Consider the following 25707-nt stretch of genomic DNA (forward strand, 5'->3'; position numbering starts at 1 on the left):
AGTTAGCATCGGGCGCTACTCCACGCAAAGGGGAAGGATGCTGTTATGCCCAGCAGTAGTAGCAGAGATCTCTAAGCTCTGGACTTAGAGTTTTGTAAGCAGATAGACGGAGTTGCTGATAGAACGGAGTTGCTGTATGAGTACGAGACATCTCAGACGTCTCGGCGGCAAGGCTTGCAGATATCCTGAGCAGCTGCTGACTTAGCCTCGAGGGGCTTCAGCATTGATCCAGCGGCCAGTGTGCCGACAGCCAACCCCACTGAGACCCGGTTCCTGTTAAGCAGAGCAGAGGGGTAAGTCCAGTTAAGGACTTGGTTAATGGCTGTGTGCTGCTCGTTCCTGTTCCCAGAGTATCACCGTAAACTCTGGTGTTGCTGCTGTGTAGCCTTGCCAGACTGTCTTTATAACAGACAGTTCGTTCCAGTACTCCGTAGCTGTCAATAGTTCCAGTGGGCATACTTGGCATTCCAGACATTCATTCCCTGCTGAGTGGAGCTACGTACGATCCTGAGTAAAGTAAAGCAGAGAGTTTAGAGAGCAGAGAGTTTAGCAGTAAAGCTGTTGCGGTAGTTCCAGTAAGCTGTTGCTGTAGTTCCTGTTGAATGCTGTATTTAACCATTAAAGAAATATAAGCCGAATGGCAGAGAGCTGTAATACACGACTCCCAGTGTTTTATTGGCCTGGGTTGGGCCGTTAACCCCATCAGAACTTCGCCGGCAGGTACCATTAAGTCAGAAACCCTTACGGGGCCTCTAAGCAGTGTAGTATTACTCAGGCCGGCTACCACTTTCCTGTTAAGATATACTCACTGTGTTAAGCCCTGTACGAACCCGACTCACGACACAAAGGCCAGAAACAGAGAAAGTTGTCGCATTATTATTATTATTATTATTAAACTTTATTTCAGACAGGTACAAGGACCGTCCATAGAATCAAAAAAGCTACACAGTACACCAAAAAAGTACAACACCAAACTACAAGAAAGTACAGACAGATTACAAACACACATTAAAAAAACAGGAAGTTCCCTGAGAGACAATAAAAAGCAATTCTACGATACAGAAGCTGTCTCCAATGGCATTGAAGTTTCGCAGTGATGTTAAAAGGTTAATTGCAAGGTATGAAAACCCATAAGGGACATTTTTTGTTAGAAAAAAATTATTATCTCGTGCGAACGAGATACTATCTTGTGTGCACGTGAAAGGATATGTATGTCGTACCATTTGTACCAGGCAGCGTTATCAAACAGTTTGGATGCATGTTGGATGATATCAGTGGTGTCACAACACTTTGCATTAATCAAAGTAGGTCAAATTTTCAACTATAAGACTATAAGGAACCTCATTTTTAAGGGGTGGAGGTTGAGTGTTACAGCAAGAATTTTGAGGGTCACATTTTACAAGAGTCAGTTTGAGGCTTGAAATAGTTTTGAGGGTCATGGCACAGAAGTAATATTGTTTTGATTTTGGTAATCAATATGATTGCAACCATATTCAAGCTCATTTGCTGAAATACCTCTCCAATAATAGTGTCGTCTGAGGCGATTTGATTGGATCAGAGAAACCTAGAAAACGTCATCGCTCTTGTTTAATCGGTCATAGCACCATCGGACTTTGCCCAGTGCGTACTTGTTCCGCCTGGTCACCCTTAACAGGTAAGACATACTTTATTAGTGATTGAGTTTAACAAAACCCTTTTCTCCTGGAAAACAATCGCATGGTACGTTCTTTGAAGCTCTAAACTGTAAATTTATTGATAATTCTGGTTGATTAATAAGGTGAAGTTCACAACTTCAGAATAAAGCAAGAAAATGCTGAGGATAACTTTTCATACTGTTTAGCGCTCTAATTACAGAATGGTTGGTTTTATTTTCTATGTCTTCATTTTGTAAAGGAATGATAGAGAATTCGAATGTCCATCGATCAGAGAACGACCTTCGCACGGAGGCACTCTAACCCCGCCTATAATAAACAAATCATTATTTATACCGGGACCGCTGCCAACACTAAAAGGACATTCTCGCGAGCCAGAGCATAATTTCAACTCCGCTGACCTATGCAAAAATCTTAACGGGAAGCGCTAAGCTGTTGCCGTAAAGAGGCACGTGGTTTACGACGATGTAAAAGGAGAGCAATTGTCCAGTACACAGTTATTTAGATCCTCTACAACGTACGTGTTTTGTCTAAATGTCCCAGTGTTAATGACATGATATAACTCTGCAGAAATTTTACAAAGTTATTAAATATATATATATATATATATATATATATATATATATATATATATATATATATATATATATATATATATGTATGTATATTATTAGCACAATGTACTTCAAGTACAAAGTAATAATATATGTTACTTAGCTTCATGCAGTCTGCAATCCTCAGACAGAAATGGAAGCTTTTTTAGTTTTTTTAGCTCAACACTCTAATTTGTATGTTTGGGGCATACCATTCTGTTTCTAGGTGATGATATAAATCAGAGTGTAGAGTTAAAACCCTTTCACTTCTGCCTGAAAATTGTTGGAATATTATGAAATTTCCACAAGAATGTACACAGATGGCACAGTAGTATAACTGAACTTGTATGGTTAAATACACCTTCTGTTCAGCACTTCGAATACACATACAACATTAACAGGATTTTTCTGAGCATGAATAGAATTTCAGAACATATTTTTTTAAAATGAGTTACAAGTAGAATCATCATATACGACTTCTATTAAAGAAAATACAAATTTGTACAAGAAATTTATATTTAGACCCCAAATATGAGCTAATGTGCAGCATCTCGGAAACTGTTATCCAATTGGTTCTCTGGAACGATATTGTCTCTTTACACAGCAGTGGTGTGGGTAAACCAAATTTGATTGGATTCAACCTTTATCATTCCCTTGTAAGGGGTCTCTGTGAAAGGCGTGTCGCATTTTACAGTAGGTAAATTGAAGTGCCATGTGTTAGGAAAAGAAAATCTCGTAACGAATGAGGCTCTTTATGCTAAAAGAGACGTTTTCGCCCTTTTGGTTTTATAATGGCTTTCGCGATTGCAAACGTACTGTAATACCGATCGTCCTAGCTAGTGAGTAATACGATATGAAGATAACAGAAGCCGCACTCGCAATACCATGCAGAGAGAGAGAGAGAGAGAGAGAGAGAGAGAGAGAGAGAGAGAGAGAGAGAGAGAGAGAGAGAGAGAGAGAGAGAGAGAGAGAGAGAGAGAGAGAGAGAGAGAGAGAGAGAGAGAGACAGAGACAGACAGAGACAGACAGACAGACAGACAGACAGACAGCTTTTTGACTCGCTGAGCATAATTTTCGACTTTCTCTAATTTGTTGAAGAAATTTCGTTGGCTAATGTTTCTAAACAATAGTGTTCTTTATTTCTTTCAATGCCAAGAAAGACAGCAACGATCTCAACCAATACGATCAGGTAGAAATAGAAATGACAAAATTAAATTGAAATTAAAATGCTGGCTATGTGTTTATTCGTACATACACAAACAATACAACAAAGGCAACTATACATTGAAGCCTGCGTTCACTGTGCCCTAACTTACATCGTAAATTTATTACAGATACATTTGTCACCGTTCGTAGGTTTTTCCCTACAACGGTGACTGCAGCAGTGGTGCTGAGAATAACTGTATTGCTAACTTATCAACTGAGTGACCCAAAACGGTCACGTTTTCGTGACCGTACTTTTTAAGAAAATTTCAACATCTTCTGATGTAAGGTGAGCATTATTTTTTTTAGTATTAACATTTTTCTTTAGTATTCCAATAAATCATGGGATCTCCCCGGCAAAAACATAATTTGTATCATATCTTGAACAATAAACACTATTGGAACTGATTTGGGATAATTGGATAATGAATTAATGCTGATTTAGTCTGCAAATGTAACCTCATCTACTTTTTAAGTTACACACTTGTTTTTATGAGTAATTTGTGATGTTGCAACATTCAGCTATATGGCTCCTAACACTTTTCAGAAATTTGAAAAATATAAAGATCAAATTATCCCAAATTAGTTCCAATCATGTTAACATTGACTGACTTTTTTCTGCACGTAAAGTATTGCAAATTTTATAGCCTAAAATAACCGTAGCATGATCGATGAATATTTTCGTCAATTTTGATAAGCAACTACAAACTCAGTTTGCATCGCAGGTATGTTTGTCGGGTAGACTACCTAAGCTAACGCGTTAACAAAAAGTCCAAATTGACAGCTATTTTTCCTCGAAAAAGTCATTTCTTAAACAGTACTTAAACAGTATCATAACGCATAGTTCTAACTATTAATTCAAATATACCAACCATTCTCAAACGGCCAAGTGAAGTTTTTCAATCTCAAAAAGTTTCGATTCACGCTCGCCATACTTTTACTTGTACATCTCTTACTTACATGCATGGAAGTTTACAAGCGTCGGTAGGCTTTTGCTTTCGCTTGAGTATAAATGAACCATTTGGAACGACCAAAACAGTGAACAACCAAACAAAAACAGAAGATGTGATTCATGACTCAATCCTGGTTCAATGAAATAAAGGTCATGCTAAATTATATTCAATTGATTTTTGATTGAGATAACATCACGATGTATAAATGAAAATTCACTGAAATGTGCAAACATTTTCGTGTTCTGCGCATAATTTTATAAAAAAAAAGCCAGTATATAAACCTTAAGATAAGTTGGTTATACAATTCAAAATGTAGGGAAAAATCCAAGAATACAGATTTCTATTTTCAAAAGAAAAGAAATGCAAATATTTCCGCATATGGTAGGGCGTTGTAACTTTAAAGGATAAGTTGCAATGACGAAAATATTTGTCACATTTTGTCGGTATTTTCGTTACTTTATTTCATCTCTGACACATGTCGAACTGGAGTGAAGGTAGATCAGTCGCTCGAGGATGCTCCCTACGCTCCCGATCCCCCTGGAGCGTAGTGAGCGCCCCCGAGCGACGGATCATCTAGTCTAATGTCGAACACGTTATCACCGAATATGGATTTTACTCCTAAAGAAACAAAAGCAGTTAATAATCATTCTCGTAACGAGAAATTAGGGCAAAGGACGTTTAAGGCAGAACCAAATAATAAACACGATGTAACCTCGCAAATAGCTACAGTTAAAGTTTTTTCAGCGCAACTCACGGTGTTCACGTCTGAAAGTTGCCAAAGTCTGATAAAGTTAGGTATGTCCAAAATTGTGAGTATTTTGAGGAATTACCATATTTTAATACTGGGGTGGTAAGCATTGGCTAAGGTGGTAGAAAGTCTTGGAATCTAAAAGTTGTTAGAGGGACAAAGTTCGAGCTGAAAAGCTCCGGTAATCATCTTCAGCGCAATAGTCCGATCATGAATGTCATATACGTCATCCCACCCCAGTGAAATGCCGGAACGAGGCTATTTCAGTAGATATGCGTGACGTCGTGGATTGATCCAGGCCTCGATAGTTGTTAAATAGCGAACCACTTACGCAGCAAGGAATACGTCGATTAAACGTTGATATCCAGTATCTGTGATCCTGGTGGACTTAAATTATTTCTAACTTCACTTTCAAATAGTTGTTGTATGTATTTATGTATTTCATAGGACTCATTGTCATATTTAGAAACTGCGCCTTAATTGCAAGGTGTATTTTCTAACCGTATATAATGTTTTGAATTTTTTCATTTATAACCAGCCATGTCGACTGGTACCTGAAGGTCTGGTGGATGTTACTTGATATCGATTTTCACTTGTCAAAGAATGATATTAAACGCTTAGTGTACTTGTTAGGTAAGACAAGCAGTTAACAAATCAAACCAGTTGTTCAGTGACATACACAAAAGTAGAGAAATTTCGTGGATATAACATCTGATTTTTTTCGGCGGTGGGGGATATTTTAAGCATTTTAATTGTGAAATTTGTCGACATATCAGTTGTCATATAGGAATTTCTGATTTTCACATTTTAAAGTGTAAATACAGCATTTTGAATGAGCTATGAATGTATTTCACACTTTCTCTGCATAACCAGATGCCCAGAACTGTCGTACATAAATCAAAGAGAGAACAGCTGTAAATAAAAAAACTTCAGTCGGTAATTATACTTTTACCAGCCATCATGTTAAGTGTTTATGAACCCATGCTTGGCTAAATGAAAGTCTGTTGTTTTCCTCATTTGTGGGTTAAGCTTAACACATTGAAGGGACAGTTAGCGCAATCTTTTGAAAAGTTTTCATGAGTTTAATCCTGTATATTAAAGACATAAATGCCCAGAGTACAGTTTATCAACATAGCATACATATGCAGTGTCATTCAAGGTAAATAAATTGCCGATACACAAATTTTGGTCTAGACTTAAAATTCCCTTTTGCGTACACATATGCAGGCTATTTCAACAAGCCTGAAACTGGGCATTGCAATGTACCCTTTACTCTTTCACCATCATGGTGGACTTTACAGATGAAAATGGGAGTCAAAAAGTTTAGAGAGTACATGACACTGTGATTGACATTTCTGAACAAAAATTAATGGAGAAGTTGTATTTTCATTAATTATAGCTACTCTTCCGTAAAGGATAACTAAGTTCAACTCTGTGTATCATATTAACTTTAGCATCAACTTTGTCAGATCCATATGCACACTTGCGGAATTTTTCATTTGTTTTGAAACTTTCTTAATTTTGCTTAACTTTCTCAATTTTCTTCCATCACTCATTGTACAGACCAAGATACAATCTGCCACCTAATCGATAATACAAACAAGCAAACTTGTGAGATTGCTGTATAAAGCAAAATCATATCCTGCAAAGGAAATCAATAACTCAGAAAGCCGCCATGAAACCAATATAGGTTGGCGTATAGAATAAAGTAAATCAACCTACACTCTCCTTTAACCAAACTGATTTGCAGGGCCGTCTACAGCAAGTTTTGTTACTAGAAGATACGAAACCGAGGAGAGGTTAAAAACAAGGAAATAAAATGTTGTATTTTATGAAATAGCTTTTTACAACATATAGAGTCAGTCAATAGTGATTGACTCTGTCAATAACGATTCTGGTTTCTCCTCTTTGAGGGAAGATGACTATTACAAAACCAAATGGAGGAAATGCGTAACAGCAGAGTAACTGATGAAGGAACCAGACTTTGGTCCCGAAACACAGTTAGAACGAATCACAAACATAAGACCATTTTTCGGGACCCAGGTTACATGACCAGGGTACAAGCACTGTTGATTCACCAGTGTCTCGCCATCTATTCCTCCATCTTTTTAAGGGTCTATGATTGCTCACAAAATTACTAAAATGATCCATCCATTAGTGCTAACAGCGGTAGATCCGATGTGTGAATCTGCCTTATTTTTTTTTAATTTTCGAACGAAATTGCCAGTTTTAAAATGGAGAACTAGTCAAAACAGGAAAACCGTTTTTTTTTTACTTTGAAATTGTCGAATACGAACGCGAAGGTACACATTTTTGTGACTAAGATTACCTGCGCCACGCCATGTCAAGTTCTTCCACACAATTAGATAATTATATAAGTAAATTATAAATAGATATATAAATAAATAAAATAAATAAATGAATAAATAAATAAATAAAAAAATAAAAGTCAATTGATTAATGAATGATTGAAATTGAAATTGCCGAATGCAACTTGAAGGTACTTATTTTTGATACTAAAGTTTATGGGGCCAATCAGTATTCTTTCCACATACAAAATAATAAATAAATAAATAAATTAGTTAATTAATTAATTAATTAATTGATAAAAGTAAACAAACAAATAAATTAATGAATTGATGAATTACTGAAAAAAAAACGAAAAGATAAGACGATATTACAAAACTTTAAAAAAAAATACAAATTATGCTCTGATCACGTTTTTCGTTATAAGAGTCGATAAGTCATTTGATTTGTATAGCTTTTTTTGCTACAAAACACTAAAAGAAAGGAAACTGCAATGTAATCAAATTTTATATCTCCCGATTTTTCTCTACTTTTATTGTGTTGTTCAGCACCACCAAAAGAGCCCAAAACCACCGAAAACATTTATGTTGCAATTTGTTTGAGGTCATACCACAGATTGACTGGACAGTGGTTTTCTCATGAACTGTCACAAAACCCACATGTTTTCCATACTTATATATTAGTCACACACAGTATAACCAAAATGGCACGCAACCCATACGAACCTTAGAACCAATTCGTCTTTACAATTCTCATTTCTCAACTGCACCCTCAGCAAGCACCTGTATTGCCGCTAGCCTGAACCGATATAGAGATGGTGATGTTTTCATCTCTGCTTGTTCTGTGCTGTTCTCGTCACAGGGTCTCAGCTGAATAACGCAAAGCAAACATCAACAAAAACGAATAAAGACAACGTATTAACAATATACAGGCAAGGAGAAATAAATGCGTATGAACAAAGATGACAAGAATAACGTAAGAAGCAACTAAAACAAAAATAGCAAGCAGACTGAAACAAAAAACATAAAATAATATGTACAGGCGAGTTATTTTACGGATTCTAATCAACAATGCCATCTTACTGCCACAGAATGGTCCCTATCTCTCTAATTTACACAATTCTGCCTTAATTACTAACAAACGATACTTTGTTGTTGTAGGACCACATATCTCTAAGAAGGAAGATGAACAAATATGTGATGGTATAGATCTCTTCAGGATATTGGAGGAAAAGGGGCTAATTTCTGAATCGAACGTAGATTTAGTAATATGGCTTTTGGAAAAAATACGGCGTAAAGATCTTGCTCGTACGGTACGTGAATATAACGAGAAAGGAATATACAACGGAAATATTCCGCGTGAATTAAAAACGGACGGAGAAGATCTATCAAAGTTAGAAAAAAGTCATACGTCTACTAATAATCTTGAATCTTCTGAAGAAAACCAGGTTATTAGTTTAAGACATAGTAATGATGCATCACATTTTACAAAGAAAAGTGAAGATCAAGCAAGTCGCACACGTAAAAATATTCCATGCTGTGCTTACGTAATGTTCATTTTCCTTCAAGTACAGATTATTATTATTATTTTATTTCTTATATACACGAGATTGTATTAGTAACATTAGATATTATCCTGTACAGTTACATTTTTATCTGTGTTTACACTTCTAATGATATGATTAAAAACAGTATGAATCATTTTAAGAAGGCCAAATAAAAAAAATAGTGTTTCCGGTAACGTGCCTCCGAAAATTGGGGAAGGTGGATTAGATGATATTTTTCTCAATTTTGTTTTTTGAGACCAGTAAACTACGGTAAAATTTAGACAATTTACCCGATTTGTTTTGAAAATGCGAAAAAATATCGGGAGTGGTGTTTTTCTATGGTAGGTCGGGTTACCGGAAACACATATATTTTGTTATTCGGCCTAAGAACTTCAATGACTCTTAGTAGTAGTAGAAGAGGTAGTTTTCAAACCATCGTTAATTCACAGTTGCTATAGGCCTATACAAAGTTGTACAATGAGAGTATATATATGAAAATGGAAACCGATTTCGAAATAAAGTGGAAAAAAATGAAAAGGAAAGACTGAAAAATACGGGAAACAACTTGAAAGAATAGTAACAATTGAAAAAACCTGCAAAAATATGAGTTTCCAACGATATTTGACATTAAAATCTGGAACCTCGGATGCCTTTCATTCCCAAAAGCTCTTACAAATTCTTCTCAAGGCTTTGTTGTTTAATCTGTTTTTACCCGAGATTTTGGCTGTTTTCAATTGCTTCTAACACATGCTCTCATTCAGTATTATGCACAACCTCACATTATAGAATTGTTAGTAAGTGAAAGAATAAACAAAGTTTAGAGAGTTTGTACATCCCTGTTTGTATCAATATATCCTAATACTAACCAGCACTTTTCAGGATTTTGTTTGTATTCAATGTATGCAATAAACGTTACTAACATGAATTGAACTGAGTTATAGTGAATTTTCTGGCGTGTGTTGTAGACCTAAATTATGTTGTGATACAGAGAAGAAAAGAAGTAAGTTAGAAAAATGCATCTGAATCAAAATCGAGTTCATCGACGATCAATCTTGTTGTCGCAGAAACGTTGTTTGTTGCTTCCTTCAACTTACTGTAAAATACATCTCATATGTACTTAGATTCGCATGGTGAATCGATCGACTACATTTCAGAATTGATAACGATCACTACCACCAAAATTCGAACTTATTCAGACTTTACTTTCAGGGTGTTTTAATCTGTGTTTCTCCGACTGACAATATTATCTGCCACGCGATCCAACCAGAAAATTCAAAAACATTATAAACTGCCGCAAGTCGAACCCGCCACACAAAAGCAAAGCGGCCAAGCGCAGAACGCGATGTCCGTGCATGACACAATTTTCCAACAATTACACATCTCGGAAGTCCGAAGGAGGAATTATTATAGAGTGTAGAAGAAGAGAAAAAAGGCTTTATTACATGCGTCGTAAATCGAACATCGCGTGCTCCATAAGATTCAATGGTAGGGACTCTTTTATGACGTCACAGGTCGCATTGTCATCATTTGAATGAAAGTGAACCGGAACTATTTTCAACTTGACAACTTAGGAATTAAAAATGATAAAATTGCGTGTTTTACATAGGAAATACAGTTTTTTATAAAGTTATGCGGAAAAAAATTGGATAGACTGCATAACAGTGATTTAAATATATCATTTTATATGAAAACGCAAAAAATTTGGAGTGAAAGTTATGTAAGAGAGGCATATAATAAAAGCATTATAGCCCAAACATGGGACTATGTACCCTGATCTCCATCCTAGGATATAATGCTACATCTCTGACGTTTTATGATAATTTTATCATTTTATTGTTTCTCAGAAATAGATGATATCATTTTACGAGTGATTCGTTATTAGATCATGGAAAGAACTAACAAGAGGTGATTTTCAAAGAACGGTGAGTATACTGTAAATTTCTGACCATATTTTCCGATTTTAGTTTTGGCTCTGTACACATTCATAAGAATATTATCAAATTAGTTGTTGTTCCAGATCCCCATACTACTACATGACAGTCTATAACAAATAGAAATGTCAACAGTATAGCTTGCCGACTCCGCTTATGCATGTATGGTCGCCTAGGTTATGTTAGCGTTCTTCTCTACATTATCAGGAGGGGCGGTAGAGCGATGAAGCATTTATTTTCCGTAAGGCTACCGGCTCTGAGGTTATACGTATAGAACATTATTATGATTATTGGCTTCGTTGTTCATTTGGACGAAAGAAGAGGAAATGCTGACGAACAATCGGAATGAATAAAGTTTATCGTCAACAAGAAAAGAGTCTTCGGAAAGGACAGCACATTTTATTGGCGAAACTTTATTAGCTATCCTTGCCTATGATATCGTATAAACTTCCTGATATTTTTACAGTGGGTCTTCGTAATATCTCGAAATCTCTCGATGAGAGTCAAAGTAGCACAGAAGTGAACATGCTGTTGTTTCTTGATTCAACCTATGTGAAGTAAACCACTGTTTACAAAACTTGCCACTTCACTTTTATTTGTCAATAAAGATACTGGCATAGAATGGCGGTGTAGCCTGTTCATTTTTGTTTCAAAAGACATTTATTGTCAGTATTGTAAATTACAAAGGCAAATTAGATCGACTCAGAACGTTTCATGTCTTTATGTATTAACATTTGTTTACTTTTGTCTAAAGTCCGAAATTAGAATCGGGAAGTGGTATTAATTTACTCAGATGAGTAAAGCAAGAAATTACATACATTTTACACGTTTTGCGTTTAAAAAAAGATCAGAAAGTTACAGCATTTCATAGCCATGCCAAACTGAAGGCATGTTGTGAAGAAGAGTATTGTGGATTAAACGTTTGTTTGGCCGATTGGCTAGCCTTGACATCCCGGATGCTATGACGTAAATGACTAAAAGCAGCTGCAGTGGCGGGAAGGTTTGACACTGTACAGACATAAATTTCATTAACAGAGAGTCATACACATAGGGTGGTTTCGTTTGATAATAAAAATCCAACATATTCCGGATTTGTTTAGGGACCCAGGTTATACTTCTGCTTTCAACACTATATCTGCCATCGACGATGCGACAGCTTTTGTGAGAAAATGAGAGTTCGAATTTTTGGTCAAAATTATGACCAGTGCCGATTCTTTTGCACTCAAAAGTAACGCAAAACAATGTTTACATACTGTGTCTCTTACATTTTGGTCCGATGCAGCAATGGTCTATTTATACCTTTCTCCTTGTTTTCTAAAGTCTACGGACATATACAAATGAACGAAGTTCGTTTTCACTCTCTAATGAAAGATAAAATGTAGCTGTGTGTGGCATTTCCAAGAAAGCTATCACTGCAACATGGTGAATGCAAGATATTGGAGCCGTAAGTTCGTTTTCCAATAAACTCGTACAGCTGCACATTGAAACTACGCAGCAAAACAGATCTAGCCTTGGCGTCTGCTTCCTCTTCAAAACTGGTGAAGACAGCACTTGAAACAAAACAGACTGGAGCAATACGTCATCGAATAATTCTAGTATATATCCGAGGATCTTTCAGTAGCTCGTGGTTCTTATCAAACACGGGATTCGGCCTTTTCACAAACGTTACTTCGTACGTTCCTTCGTTGGTCCCCTGAAAAAGTCAACGTCAATATCATCAAAATAGAGTACAGAAGAGATTGCAGGTATCAATATTCGTAGTAAAAGAATCTAAAAGTATTCCCATCAACATAAATTCTCGCCTCCTACCAGTAAGTACAGAATCTTCTGGCGAAATGCAGTCAATCAAGGTATTCCATGCGCCCCGAAAGTGAACTAACTAGACTTTTGCTCAAGTTTTCCTCAATGAAACTTTCAACCTTTCTCTTACGAAATCAAGAGACAAAATTAGATATCGCCGTGAAAATTTTGGCACTAGAAAAACAAATGACATGATATTTACCGATATTTGCTAGTCAAAACGGCCGCCACCCCTTTGTTAACTTTCTTGGGAAAATACAATACTTTCAAATTCTTAGAGCTTCAATATGAGCCCAAATAGTGATAGATCAGAAAAAAAATAGTGACAACATCACTGTTCGCTCCCATATAGTTATCAAAACAAGTCAACAATTGTATGAAACATGGACATACAAATACATGTACAGACCGACTGACATACACAGACTGGCACAGAGTGATATGTAACAAACAGTTGAATGTAATGATAAAATAGTTAAGTATAGGCCTATACAGGAACCGAGAGTGAATATGTTACAGCAATTTGATTAGTTTCTTTTCCTTTTCTACTTCTGTGATAATCTTTAAGACAATCAATCTGCAAGGCAGTTTATGTATTGACAAATATGTTATCTTTTACAAGCACATAGTAAACTGTTCTTGATTTTTCATTTACAATATTTGACATAGACTGAAATACATAACATGCAACCATGAATGTTTACACTTTGCCCATACACCAGATACATGGAGAAATTTCAACATACAATCATCAACTCAGAAACCCTACAGGGAAAAGTAAACATTGTTTTCTTCCAGAACAGCTGGTGCATCCACATCTGGAACAACTTACAAACTTAACCAATTACACAAGGATGATGACACAAGAGATAAAGTTAAACTGTGGTGAACTTGACTATTCCTTTCAAATCCTTACCTAACTTGATTGACATCTTAAACTAAAATACACTGCATCGGGGTGGACCATTTGATAAGGGATGGTGTCTGGAAGATCGATGAGGTACATTATCTTTTTTATCTGATCCATTGTACATTCTTTTTTCCCCCACTCTCCCACCTTTTCTTTTTGTCAAACCTTCTCTGGCTGAATTTTTTATCGGCATTTGTTTGTCAAATCTGCCAGGATTTTTTTACCGCATTTCAACACCAAATACAGTTTACCATATCAAATGCTTACTAAATCACCACATTATATACTCTTAGTTCCAGTAGGTATAAAATTACCCCAAAAAATCTTAAAAATACAAAATGAAAGATATCCCAGTAAAACTGAAAGTTTCGCAAAGTTGCCCCAAAACTTCAAAATTCCGGATTTCAACTTAATTTCAATATATCTTATTAACAAAAACCCTAAGAACCGGTTTACTAAATATCAAAGCAATCAGACTGGTAAATTTTGAGAAACAAATTTTTTGACCAAAAATGAGAAAAATTGCCCCCCCCCCCCCAAAAAAAATACAAAATTGCAGATTTCATCCTAATTTTAAATATATCTAATTAACATAAACCCTAGGAACCTGTACACTAGATATCAAAGCTACCAGATCAGAAGTTTTAGGAGAAAAATTTTTTGACCAAAAAAGGCAAAAATTGCCCCAAAAATAAAAAAAAATTGCCAGTTTCAGCATACCTTCAATACATTATATTGAGATTAATCTTAGATACCTGTACACCAAATATCAAAGCTATCAAATCAGTAGTTTTTGGATTAAAATTTTTTTTATCAAAAATTGGGAAAACTGCCCCAAAATTACAAATATGACAATATCAATACAATTTGTACAAGCATGACTGAGGTCATTCTGAGGAACATGAATATTAAGTTTCATAGCAATCAGACGAGCGATTTCAGAGAACAAGATTTTTTGACTAAAAAAGGAAAAAATACCCTAAAAATACAAACATGCAAATTTCATCCCAATTTTTGCACACATAATTTAGAATACCTAAAGAAATCTGCATACCAAGTTTCAACCAAATCTGATTAATGCTTACTGAGTTTTAGCCATTTGCAGGATTTTTCCTTTTTTCCCTCCATTTGCATATTTTTGGCACTGACATGTTCATTTGAACAAATTCACATCTCCACCCCTAGGTGCACCTGTACACCAAATACTAAGACAGTAGGTGCTACGGTTTAGGAGTTTTTGATGTGGACGGACTAACAGATATACATACATACTTACATACACACAGACGCCATTTTGCCACCTTATACGAATACCTCCCATTTGCATATATACATATGCATATATGGGAGCGTAAAAATGTTAAAATTGAGAGTAAGAATACATGTGCCCGAGGCGCGTAATACCTGAAATATACACGTAACGAAGATGGCAAATACTCGGAGAAAACGGTGCAGATAATTCAACTGATAGTACTCTTCCCGTGATTGAGACCAAGTATATTCTGTTTTGATTATGGAGACACACAGTAATGTTAATTGCGCAAGGGAAATCCAATTCAGTGTGAAATACGAAATCACTTACTGCAAGAGTTGATCTCGGTGTTAAAAGCACAAAATTGTTGGCAACGATGTATTTTTTATTTCTTTGGTCTTCGGCAATTTCATCGACCCGCACAGTGACCTCACCGTGACCTGGTAAGAAGAACGACTGCCTCTCGGGAAATGATTCGAATAAAAGTTGTACCTGTAATGTTATCAGAATGCAAGGGTTGATTTGCATAAAAGAATTTGAAGAGAGAGTAAGAACACTATCACAATTAAAACCGCCGAAAACATAATCATCACCATCGTCGTCGTCGCCATCATCATTATCATCATCTCCGTCATCATCATTATCATCGTCGTCGTCGTTGCCATCATCATGATTAGCATCACAATGACCAATGATGTATTTCCCGTCTCGAGGGGTAAACACACCACGGACAGTAAAATGTTTTAGATGAGTTACAAGGAAAACAGTTATCGCTTGAAGTTTCCGCTCGGAATTGTGAAATGTCACGTGATCATGATATCATACTTACGGCTGGAGGAGCGTGGTTCACTATACCAGATGACGTCACCATATCAACTGTGATGTCTTCTTTACCCGATCGTAGTTCACCCCAGCATCCACAATTGACATTTCCTGAAAGCACTGTCACCTTGACGTGTTTTGTCCTGGAGTAATCTAACAGAAGTTTGAAGAGCTTTTTTTGCTCGAAGTCATGGTTAGGTGAACTCCAGTGGTCGGCATAGTTGTCATAGAGATGCTGTGAATTGTGGGAAATTAAAGAAGATTATTATGTATCAGTAACAGTTAATCGTGCTACTTCTTTTGCAAATGACGTGCGACAATTTGACAACCAGAGTTACAGAGCGATTCTGCCTTACCTTGTGGTCTTTCAGCGGACTTTTCTTGGACGCCGACAAAATTGCAGTGTAGTCGCCGAAGATTGGAGGTTTCCCGATGATCACAAACAGGTGGCTTATGTTCTGTATGACGTCTAACATACCAGTCACTTCTCGCCATGACGTGTCACCAAGTAATTGGTCAAGGTTGCGTTCAGAGCGTAAATCTAAAAACTGAATAAAATGAGTTCAACGTGTTATCATAATGTAAATATTAAGCTCCACCCCGAAGTTCTTCTGAAATCGCTTTTAATTCACAGATGTACGGATGAAAACCAGGGAAATGAGAAAGGAATATGACATCAAAACAGGTCCAGTAACCAATATCACTCAATGCAAAGTATTTACGAGGTCTCAGAAACAAAATGGTAAATGAAGATAGCATATGGGTCATCTTGAACCATTGTTTAGTGGTACCAGGTGTCCGAAATTGGTAAGCGTATCCTGCTAGCATTCTACAGTCGTCAAGATTGACCTAAAGTCACTGTACTTGACAAAAGCCACAAAATTGCTGTTGTGAGTTCAATCCAGGAATGCTGTCACTCATCTTTTGAGAAAGAGTGTCAAATTTTCATATCACATCTTCGTATCTATCATAGATGATCTAACAAATCTTCTTTCTGAGAATCCCTGTCTCGCCAGCTTTTGTGTTGATAACCAAAACCGTGTCTTACTCGAAATTCCTTATAGGAGTTACAACTTGAAGTTCTACCGTATCTCGGGAAAAATGAAATACATACCCCGTAAGCTGGAGCTTATGATAGATTACTTGAACAGAAAGTTTTACGATTTCAGATTTGAAATCGTCCCTTTTGTCATACAATTTAGTATTTTGTCAATTTCGAAACATATATATCAAGGTACGACGCTGAGACCGCACTTTCAGTTGTTTCTTTAATTTACAAACGGTCTCTGACTAGATGAATTAGGAGAGAAAGAATGGCAGAGAAAGACAGAACTGCGACTACAGAGTGACAGAGGCAAACAAAACGGAGAGAAGACAGAAAGTATTTCAGTCGCAAAGTAGGAATCTACATTTGACAGTTTAGTTTCAGTGAACTGTACGGTCGCCGTTTAGTCAAAACGATACAAAATTTGCCAGGGCTACACAAGAGATAATATCTCTATTCCACATTGAACATAACAAATAATAATTTGGTTGTTGGTTCTTTAGTTGTATGTTTTTATGACACCGGGTGATGAATGTATGGTGTTCAAATCACTGACTCATCGTTCATATTTACCTTTAGACTCAGACTGTAAATACATCGGTCGAAAATTGGATGCTCCCAACGACATATATTCGGATTTCTAGTAGTAAAAAAAGTGAAATAGAGCAAAAAATAGCATTGACCCTCTCCATTTTGACTGTGGTATAGATAACTGGCCTCAGTAAACAATTCACTCACCAGAAACCAGACAGTCTCAACGGATAGTATGTATGAAAACGGTCCCGAGTCGTAGCATTCATCACACAGTTCTACCGTTGGTGGATGTAACCACGTGATATGGTTTGGTCGGATGCCTATCGTCATGCTACTATGACAAATAAAGACAAGATAGATTATCGTTGAGCACAAATTGGCACGTAATATCAAAACTCATCAAAACACCGGCTAGTTGACTGCCATGCCTGTTTACCTGTAAATCTGCTGTACGATATATGCCAACTGGTGTTGAAAATATCAGTAGCGCCACCTTTACCTATATTGTTCTGTTTAAAAATCACGATGAAATGCGTTGTGTCAACTTTTCAACGCAGACAGCCTCTTTGTTCGTAAAGGCAAATGATATCGTTGGCGACTGAAGTCCAATCCAGACTAGAATTCATTCGGCAACAATAACTTCACATGACATATTTGAGCATGAAGAAAAAAAATCATGAAGCAAGGAAGTGCCTGAGAAAGCAACATTTGCTTTACAAACGTTAAAAATAAACCAAAATATGTACACTCTTGTTGGGTAACAGACGTTCAGACATTTTGAAAATAGCACTATAATTATGACGAAGCTCTTGTCGAAATAACCCTTTACACCTACTTTGCTCAACATCATATAGAAGAATAAAACTATGGACGTAAGCAAGAATACGTTCTTATTCGAAAACTTGAATAAGAGCTCTGACACCCGAACTGACCCACACGAGGACGAGGAGAAGAATTCGTTCAACCTTACTAGGAATCAGTGGCTGAACTCCTTCGAAATCCTTTGAGTTGAAACAAAATAAACATCTCCCTGGAAGCGCGGTAAATTTCTTCAAGTACGGGGTTGGCCTTGACCGTTCCCCAGCTGTCGAAAATGTCATGGTCATCCCCTGCAAGAAGAGATAGTATTAGAACCCTGATTAACTACAGAGTTTTAAAAGGTAAAATAGAAGAAAATTAAACAGTAATTAATAGTACAGACCAGGGAGAGAAAGTTATATGTATCAATATCACTATATGATATAATAGGAAGTTTAAGGTGATTGAGCCACTTGATACGTCATCAGAAGATTGTTAGAAGAATGCATGCGCAAATGTTACGTAGATGTAGACATCTACAGAAACTGAAAAACTTTCGTCGTAGATCGCGTGCCCTATAAAGCTCAAAAAAATCTTGTAAAGGAATATATGCATCATGGGTAATTTCTCTACCTTTACATAATGGAAAACTGCATACACAACAGTTTCTTATTCTTGTTCCCAAAGCATGTTCAAATACACAGTATTCAGCTTGTCAACTCAGCCTGTACATGTGTAGACTGCATTGCTTTTTTGAATTGTGAATTCTGGTCCGGACCAGACTTCAAATGTGAGCAATGGAAGTGCACTATAGTGCAATTTACCTGTATAGCTCATAGTTTTTTTTCAACATGCTTTGGGGAGTCGAACAAGGACTCGCCATTGACATACAAAACAAACTGAATAAAACATCAAAATTTACAGCTACTAGCCAATTGTTTTTGCCTTACACATCATTACTGTCGGGATTCTACTCAGCATGAATGCCATCTCGGGCTGACGCCATCGACTCACGTAAAGTTCAAAATATCGACTTCTTGCTTCTTCGTAAACGCCGCTGATTTGGGAGTCATCGAGTCCTTTCTTTTTCCGTTCCTGAACAATGTAAGAATGAGGACGTGTCTGAATGTTTCTGATACTGGTTTCTATGGAAATATTCAATATGTGATTTTATAGGGAACTTCTGATATCATTTTGCATCTTAAAAACTTTATTTGATATATTTATCTCATCTCAGACCCAATCCTTTGACTAATCCCTAAGCCATGCTGAAATACATATCATTCAGCTGTTCCGAGAAAAAATATAACACTTTCACACTAAAATATGACATATATTAGTTGCTACTGTCGAAAGTAGATTAAATTTAACTTGATTTAAAATCACTTTGACTACACATCGACACATAATTAAACCAGCCATAAGTAGGTGATTTCTTGTAAGATTTTTTAAAATCTAAATTAATAAAAGTATGCACAAGGAATACAATGTAGCTAATTTGGTTCTATCTATGCAAACATGATTAGTCATGTCCCTAACCAGTAAAACAATGGCACTTTAAATTGAACTGTATTGTAAATAATTCTCATTGATTGAAAATATTTTACAGAGGTTCTATTCATTTCTCCACACCAAATATGAAAGTGGTTTATCAGCAGTTTGGGAATAGGTACGGTAGACAGACAGAAACTTTTCCCACCTATATCAGATTATATATTATAGCCCAAACATAGGACTATGTGCCCGAGGGTAGGTGACCATTTGCCCGACGTAAGGAGGACAAATGGTCTCCTGCCCCACATATCAAAATAGGAGCTAGAATCTATTTGTACATACGTACTTGGCTTTACGCAGACTATAAAATATAATAAGACGTGCCGAAATACTAACCCTACACATCTCAATGACAACTGGATCAGCGTACACCTGGTTTCCACCCATCACAAGCAAATGTATAGGTTTACTTTCGTGTGCATTTCTCATATGGACCCACATAACATTGCTGTCTTTCGCTTCGCGGATCTCTTCTTGAAGTTCAAAGCCCGAGCAACAGGCAAGGGCAAATCTCGGCCGGGTGAACTTGGCTGGTATGAAACATGAGAATGTCCTGCCGTCCGGTAGTGTATAACGACATGCGTAATCCTGCCAGGGAGTACAGAAAGTTTTTGAATTTGCCGACAATACTCAGGGTTTGAGCACAGTCGCTTATGAGTCGATACACGACGATCGCTGTGTGGTATGCATCAGCCTACTTTTCCAATATACCTACCATAGCGGCCGTCGTGTATCGCTTCCCAAGCGACTGTGGTTGTGAGTAAACGTCACTAACAACATAATGTATTTTTATTTTGAGACGATTGACTCAGTGATGGTATGTGAGGGGCCCAGAAGTCACATATACATCAAACAAACAAATAAATAAATAAATAGTAAACTGTAAAATACAATCATATGTGATTTCTTTTTTCTCAAATTACGTTCCACTTAACTAATTTAAAATTGTAAAAATGATTTTGAGTGAAATATATTTCACTCGAAACATTAATTTGAAATCCCAGTGCCATCGGTCTACAGCTATGGAAATGCGATTATCAAATTAGAATGTCAACGGTGGGTAAAAGTTTGATGCAAAGACAGAGACGTTCTGTCAACTTCATCTGAAAAAACGAGAATCATTTTTTTACTTATTAAGAAATATCGCTATTCTAAACGCCTTTTAATGACAAATCACCGATGTTTACGGAGCTAGCTTTGCCGTACAATGCATTGTAGTGTTTCATATTGATGATGTTGATAGTTACCTGGTGTTTGTCTCTGGGAACATCCCAGTCATAGCGCCATAGTCTGTAGTTGTCGGACACGGCAATGGGCCGGGGTAAACGACTGCTAAAACCATGTGTTATCACTGTGTGAGCGTAAAAGACAATTCAAATATGTTTAGATGAAACTTGAAATGCTGAAAGTGCTGTGCTTGAAATTAATGCTTAGGGGTATTTTCGAAGATTTCATATAGATTATCAGAAGTCAAGACAGTTTCCATTTTTGTCGCTAGTTTACTTTTTTCTCCTTCGTGCCGTCATTCATCAGTTTAACTGATCGTCGTTTTATGAACGCAAGATATAATGTTTGACAATGTGACTTGCTGATATGAATTGTCTCATACTAGGCCATTAAACTAAAAGTCTGCTGTAAAATAGTACACACACATTTCGAATTAGTGTGTATAACAGTAAAGTGTTCAGAATAACGCCGCTGGTAGTCTAAAGGCGGCCATACTAGAAATTACTTACCCTCTGCTGTGGTGGCGGTCGTTGGAAAGACCTGAAACTCCAATGGTTCGAGGCTTGTGGTCTCCGCTCCTTCCGTGACCACCAAGGCAGAAAGCTGGTAGTCTCCGATTTCCGATGTGCCTCGGAAACCCAGCACTGGACCCATGACAAAGCTGTGTGGAATGTCCTAAAAATTGTAAAATAAATTGAGAAGGCATTTCGCGATGAAATTTTCAAACATTTAAAATTTAACTTGGGTACATGTAACAATGAGGTGAATGCTAAGGTGAATTCTTAAACATTTTATGTATTGGAGATGTGTATATTACACTCGTACATCTGTTGTCATTGTAAGAAGGTTGTAGTCATAAAGATCTGTCGTTCCTGTCTGTTCGATTTTCATAAATGTGTTACCATCAGTCATAGACACTCGAGGAAATAATTGCCAATATCTATTTCTAAATCATCGTTATGAATGGAGGGGTGATAAATTTTCGCGTCCTTACTTTTTCTTCGCCCTTTAGAAAACTTTCAACATTAATGGTCATGACACCTCTTTGCCAATAACCAAACGTCTTAGGTCCGTTAAAATAGACCACAGCTCCTCTTGTGTCCTGTACAGTTACCGTGCCTATCAGCCAGCCATCGACAAAACGGGACAGGTCGTGACCTGAAAGGAAAGAATCACAGCAAACAGAAGTGACGAAGTCCATCTTCACAGTGAGTGAATTAATAATTTTCCTTTTAAAAAATCTAAACATGAAAATGTTCGTCATTATGTAAACAGCTGCTTGATTGGTCATTTTGTTTGACAATAAAGATGTAAAAGTGGATGACGTAATTCAAAGAAATTTCACAAACCAAGATGTATCATCATGGATCAATTTGAAATATTGCTTCCAACGTGTTCAAAGTGGGAGCACCAAGTAAGAGCGTCTCTTACGCATTTCTTCGTCACGATATTCTCGATAACCGTGTGCAAGTTTTGAATGGTATGAATTTACTGGCCCGTCTTTTGGGCTTAATTTCAAATCTCCTCCACTTAATTCCAGGTTACATGTATCAACGTAACTTAATAGTGGTAAATTTACAGTTGCTTTAAAAGTAGGTCATAATTCACGTTTATTCACATTGTCATAAAAGTTTGAAGCTAATGTTTGCAAAGGGTAATTGTCGTTGTATATCATGCATTGAGGACGAAATCGCCCTGAATATTATACTATTGTGATCCCATGCCTGACACAAGCAAAACATATTCTACACGATATCATTAATTAACCCATCATAGCAAACTACTCAACTCACCAATTTCCAACTTTTCCAGTTTGTCTATCGTCAGCGAATCGGGAACTCCAATTTCAAATGTCTGTTTGCCTTCCTCTTCCATTTTCTTCTTAGTTTTTGATCCATTTCGGGTGAAGTACGTTTCAACGGGATCCCTTTCCCAAAGTCGAAACAAGGGATCATTTTCCCAGGAATATTTTGACTGGGAAGAAAAAAAAGAAACCACATCAATGACAACGAAGACGGAAAAATTAAAAGCTTATATTATGATACTTGGTGGAAATGGCTTCGTGCTTCCCTGACACCAGAAAGTTCAACGGGATCTCTTTTCTTCAAGAGTTCAGAAAAACGTGATTTGTTAGTTTCGTTCTATGATTGATCAAACAAATGTTTCACCCTTAGAGACACGTGTGAATCAGCAGCTGCTACAGACTGTTGTTCCAGAAGAAATTACTGGGATTTCAGTTACAGATTGATGTTCCATAAGAAATGACTGGTATTGACTGTGTATCAGTGATGAAACAGAGCAAAAAGACGGCGTATGGAATTATATGTCTTTTCAAAGCGAAACGGAATCTGAATTTGATTGCTATAAGACAACGCTTTCATAAATGGATTTTCACGCCGTGAATAAAAACACAAGGAGATACACTAAAATACAGACACTCGCGAGATGCATCACTAAGACACAACATGAGCATCAAAATGTACATTCCAACAGTTCTTAGGTTAAAGTAAATACAAAATTTTTTTTAAAAGATTCACAAACTATTTTACAGTATTGACAGAAACAGATGAGCGGTATCTGAATGAGCAGTTACTGTTGTGTGCTGTTTGGATGAAAAGTGATCTTTACTCCCAGTGTTACCTTAATGAATGGTTTAGTTTTTGGTGACCAAGTCAGTCAAGTATACTTTTTTGCTGATGCATTTGGTGACAGGGTTTTGTATTGCTGAAAATGTTTTTCCTGGAAACTTGATCGACCAAGACAACTGGTAGCAGATGTTCCATGATCTTGACTTTTTAAGGCAACATTGAATGCGCACTGTACAATTTAAAATAGACAGTGTCACAGAGGTCTAGAATAGATATTATTATATGCCTCATATATCGGATGAATTCTCACGAATTTTTCCAGAATACAACTACCGACACGTAATCTAGTCCAACGAAAACCGCTTGTTCGGCGGAAGCAGGCCGAATGATTGGACCGGTCGAAAGTGCAGAATTACTGTCTTTGCATGTTTTAATGTTCCGCAAGGGAAGCTTATGTAAGTCACTGATAAATGTTTATGAACCACATTTATGATAATTGTTGTCCATTAGGGCTCGAGGTCGGCAACCGAGGTGGTTTGAAGATACAGCCGATAGAAAGTTGATTGGTATACTTTTCGAAATAGAAAGTTTAGGTCAATCTGTATTGTTAGCTACAACGATCAAATTTGCAGTTTCCAGGCAACGTTCAATCCATAACTTGGATTGAAAAACTTAATCTATACATTTCAAGAAAGCGTACCTAAGCCAACATTTATAGCGACGGACGAAAAAAGTCTCAAGACAGCACATTCATAGACTAGACAACACTCCCGATTTATCGGTACGTCAATGAAGGGGTTGCATAATGGTACATTATAGTAACACGAGACACGTACGTAATGCATAAATATCGAATTGAACAATGAATGCAACATGACGAACGATACATAACAAGGTAGACATTGATCTCTCACAGCCATATAACTGTGCTAAAACAGTACTTTCATTGTTCCTGGCTTTAAAATTTCGGTGTTTTTTGCTTAAACTCCATTGGAATGTATAGACAAGGATTGTATCTTTCAATTTGACAAGATGCAGTCCAGTTGTTTTGAATGAACAATCGGTGTATACGTCACACACCTGTGTTAACGAGCGAAACTCTGTCAGAATACATGATAAGGAAAACAAATTTAATTTGCTTTTACTGTCAAAGCACGCCGCAATAAAATTAAATTATCTCATGCTCATCTATCTTTCACAACCAGATTTCAATTCTCTGCTCTAGAGGATTGCAAATCTAACTCCTTGGCCCTCGCAAAGCCAGACAGTAAAACCAAGAGGAAATTATGAAAAACTGTACCTTCTATGCAGGTATGATTCAAACTTTGACATCGGCATGGGGTTTTTATTCCTCTGTGTGTCACCTTTCCTTGACAAAATATAGGCCAACATTCGTTTTGTGTTCCGCGATGTTTGAAGATCTTCGATACTTCGAGTGAAAGTGTGTATAATTGTTCCGCATTGGCCATAGGCCTGCCAATGGTATGCGATCTGTATCTGTGATCAGCTTTGTGTTGCAACTATAAACACGATCCAACAATAGGCTGTTTCGGTTTACCAACAAGATAACAACCATGTTAAGCATTTACCGGCGGATGTGTCGTCGACATTACTTAACTTACTGAACTTACCTTAAGTTTAATCGGCGTGGTCGATTCCGTCTGACCTATTAGGCGTATATAGATCTGGGCGTCTTTCACCGAGTACACACAATGTTTTGTAGTGATGGTTACCTTCCATTTCTTCGTCATGATTCCTAGGAGATTTCTTCTCGCACTTTAAGGAAATCAAAGTGTCTCTACTTACGCTAATGACAATCACTGTATACGACTTTCCTCATAAATGACAACAACAAATACATTGGTTCTTTGGCAAACACGTTCGCACAGCCTCATGAGATCTGTCAGCGGTTCCGGCCAGACAGAGCAACGCCATAATTCATCGTCCTTTCAAAACACGTGCTGTGAACTTTATCATTGTCTTAGCTTCGTCTAGTTTATCGATGGGGAAGTATTTTTTCGCTGCTGCAGTATACTGTATCATTTCAAGATGTCTGCCGCGCCAGTTTACTTGAATGACCTCATCCTGAATAGGGTGGGGACTTTCACTAACCTAATACGTTCTTCAATGGTCAACAATAGGGCATGGTAGTTGATTTTTGTCATGCAAATGAACGGTACAAAAAAAGTAAAGGTCATCTTGAGGCGAAGGGTTAAAGGTGACTACTCATTGCTAAGAAAGGTT

General features: G+C 36.9%; 1 protein-coding gene and 1 long non-coding RNA gene across 3 annotated transcripts; one reads left to right on the plus strand and one right to left on the minus strand.

The window, feature by feature from the left end:
* LOC139140797 (uncharacterized) lies at positions 1-9927 on the plus strand. The gene is made up of 5 exons (XR_011554067.1): positions 1-1118; positions 1530-1654; positions 3580-3737; positions 5688-5782; positions 8617-9927. It is a non-coding gene; the product is annotated as an uncharacterized lncRNA (long non-coding RNA).
* Positions 9928-11574: 1647 nt separating this feature from the next.
* LOC139140796 (uncharacterized) lies at positions 11575-25592 on the minus strand. 2 transcript variants are annotated; one of them, XM_070710215.1, is made up of 13 exons: positions 25095-25592; positions 22669-22849; positions 21870-22033; positions 21385-21550; positions 20896-20999; positions 19985-20236; positions 19045-19189; positions 18267-18405; positions 17501-17630; positions 16074-16265; positions 15725-15952; positions 15226-15387; positions 11575-12626 (listed from the first exon to the last, which is right to left on the minus strand). In XM_070710215.1, exons 1-13 carry the CDS (start codon positions 25212-25214, stop codon positions 12513-12515), a joined length of 2097 nt encoding a protein of 698 aa, XP_070566316.1. In that variant the 5' UTR covers positions 25215-25592; the 3' UTR covers positions 11575-12512. The 2 variants fall into 2 exon arrangements, with proteins under 2 accessions (XP_070566316.1, XP_070566317.1); XM_070710216.1 differs by having other exon boundaries at positions 17501-17627; positions 25095-25575.
* Positions 25593-25707: the final 115 nt, after the last annotated feature.

The sequence above is a fragment of the Ptychodera flava genome, chromosome 9 (genome assembly GCF_041260155.1).
Source record: "Ptychodera flava strain L36383 chromosome 9, AS_Pfla_20210202, whole genome shotgun sequence".
Classification (NCBI taxonomy): domain Eukaryota; kingdom Metazoa; phylum Hemichordata; class Enteropneusta; family Ptychoderidae; genus Ptychodera; species Ptychodera flava.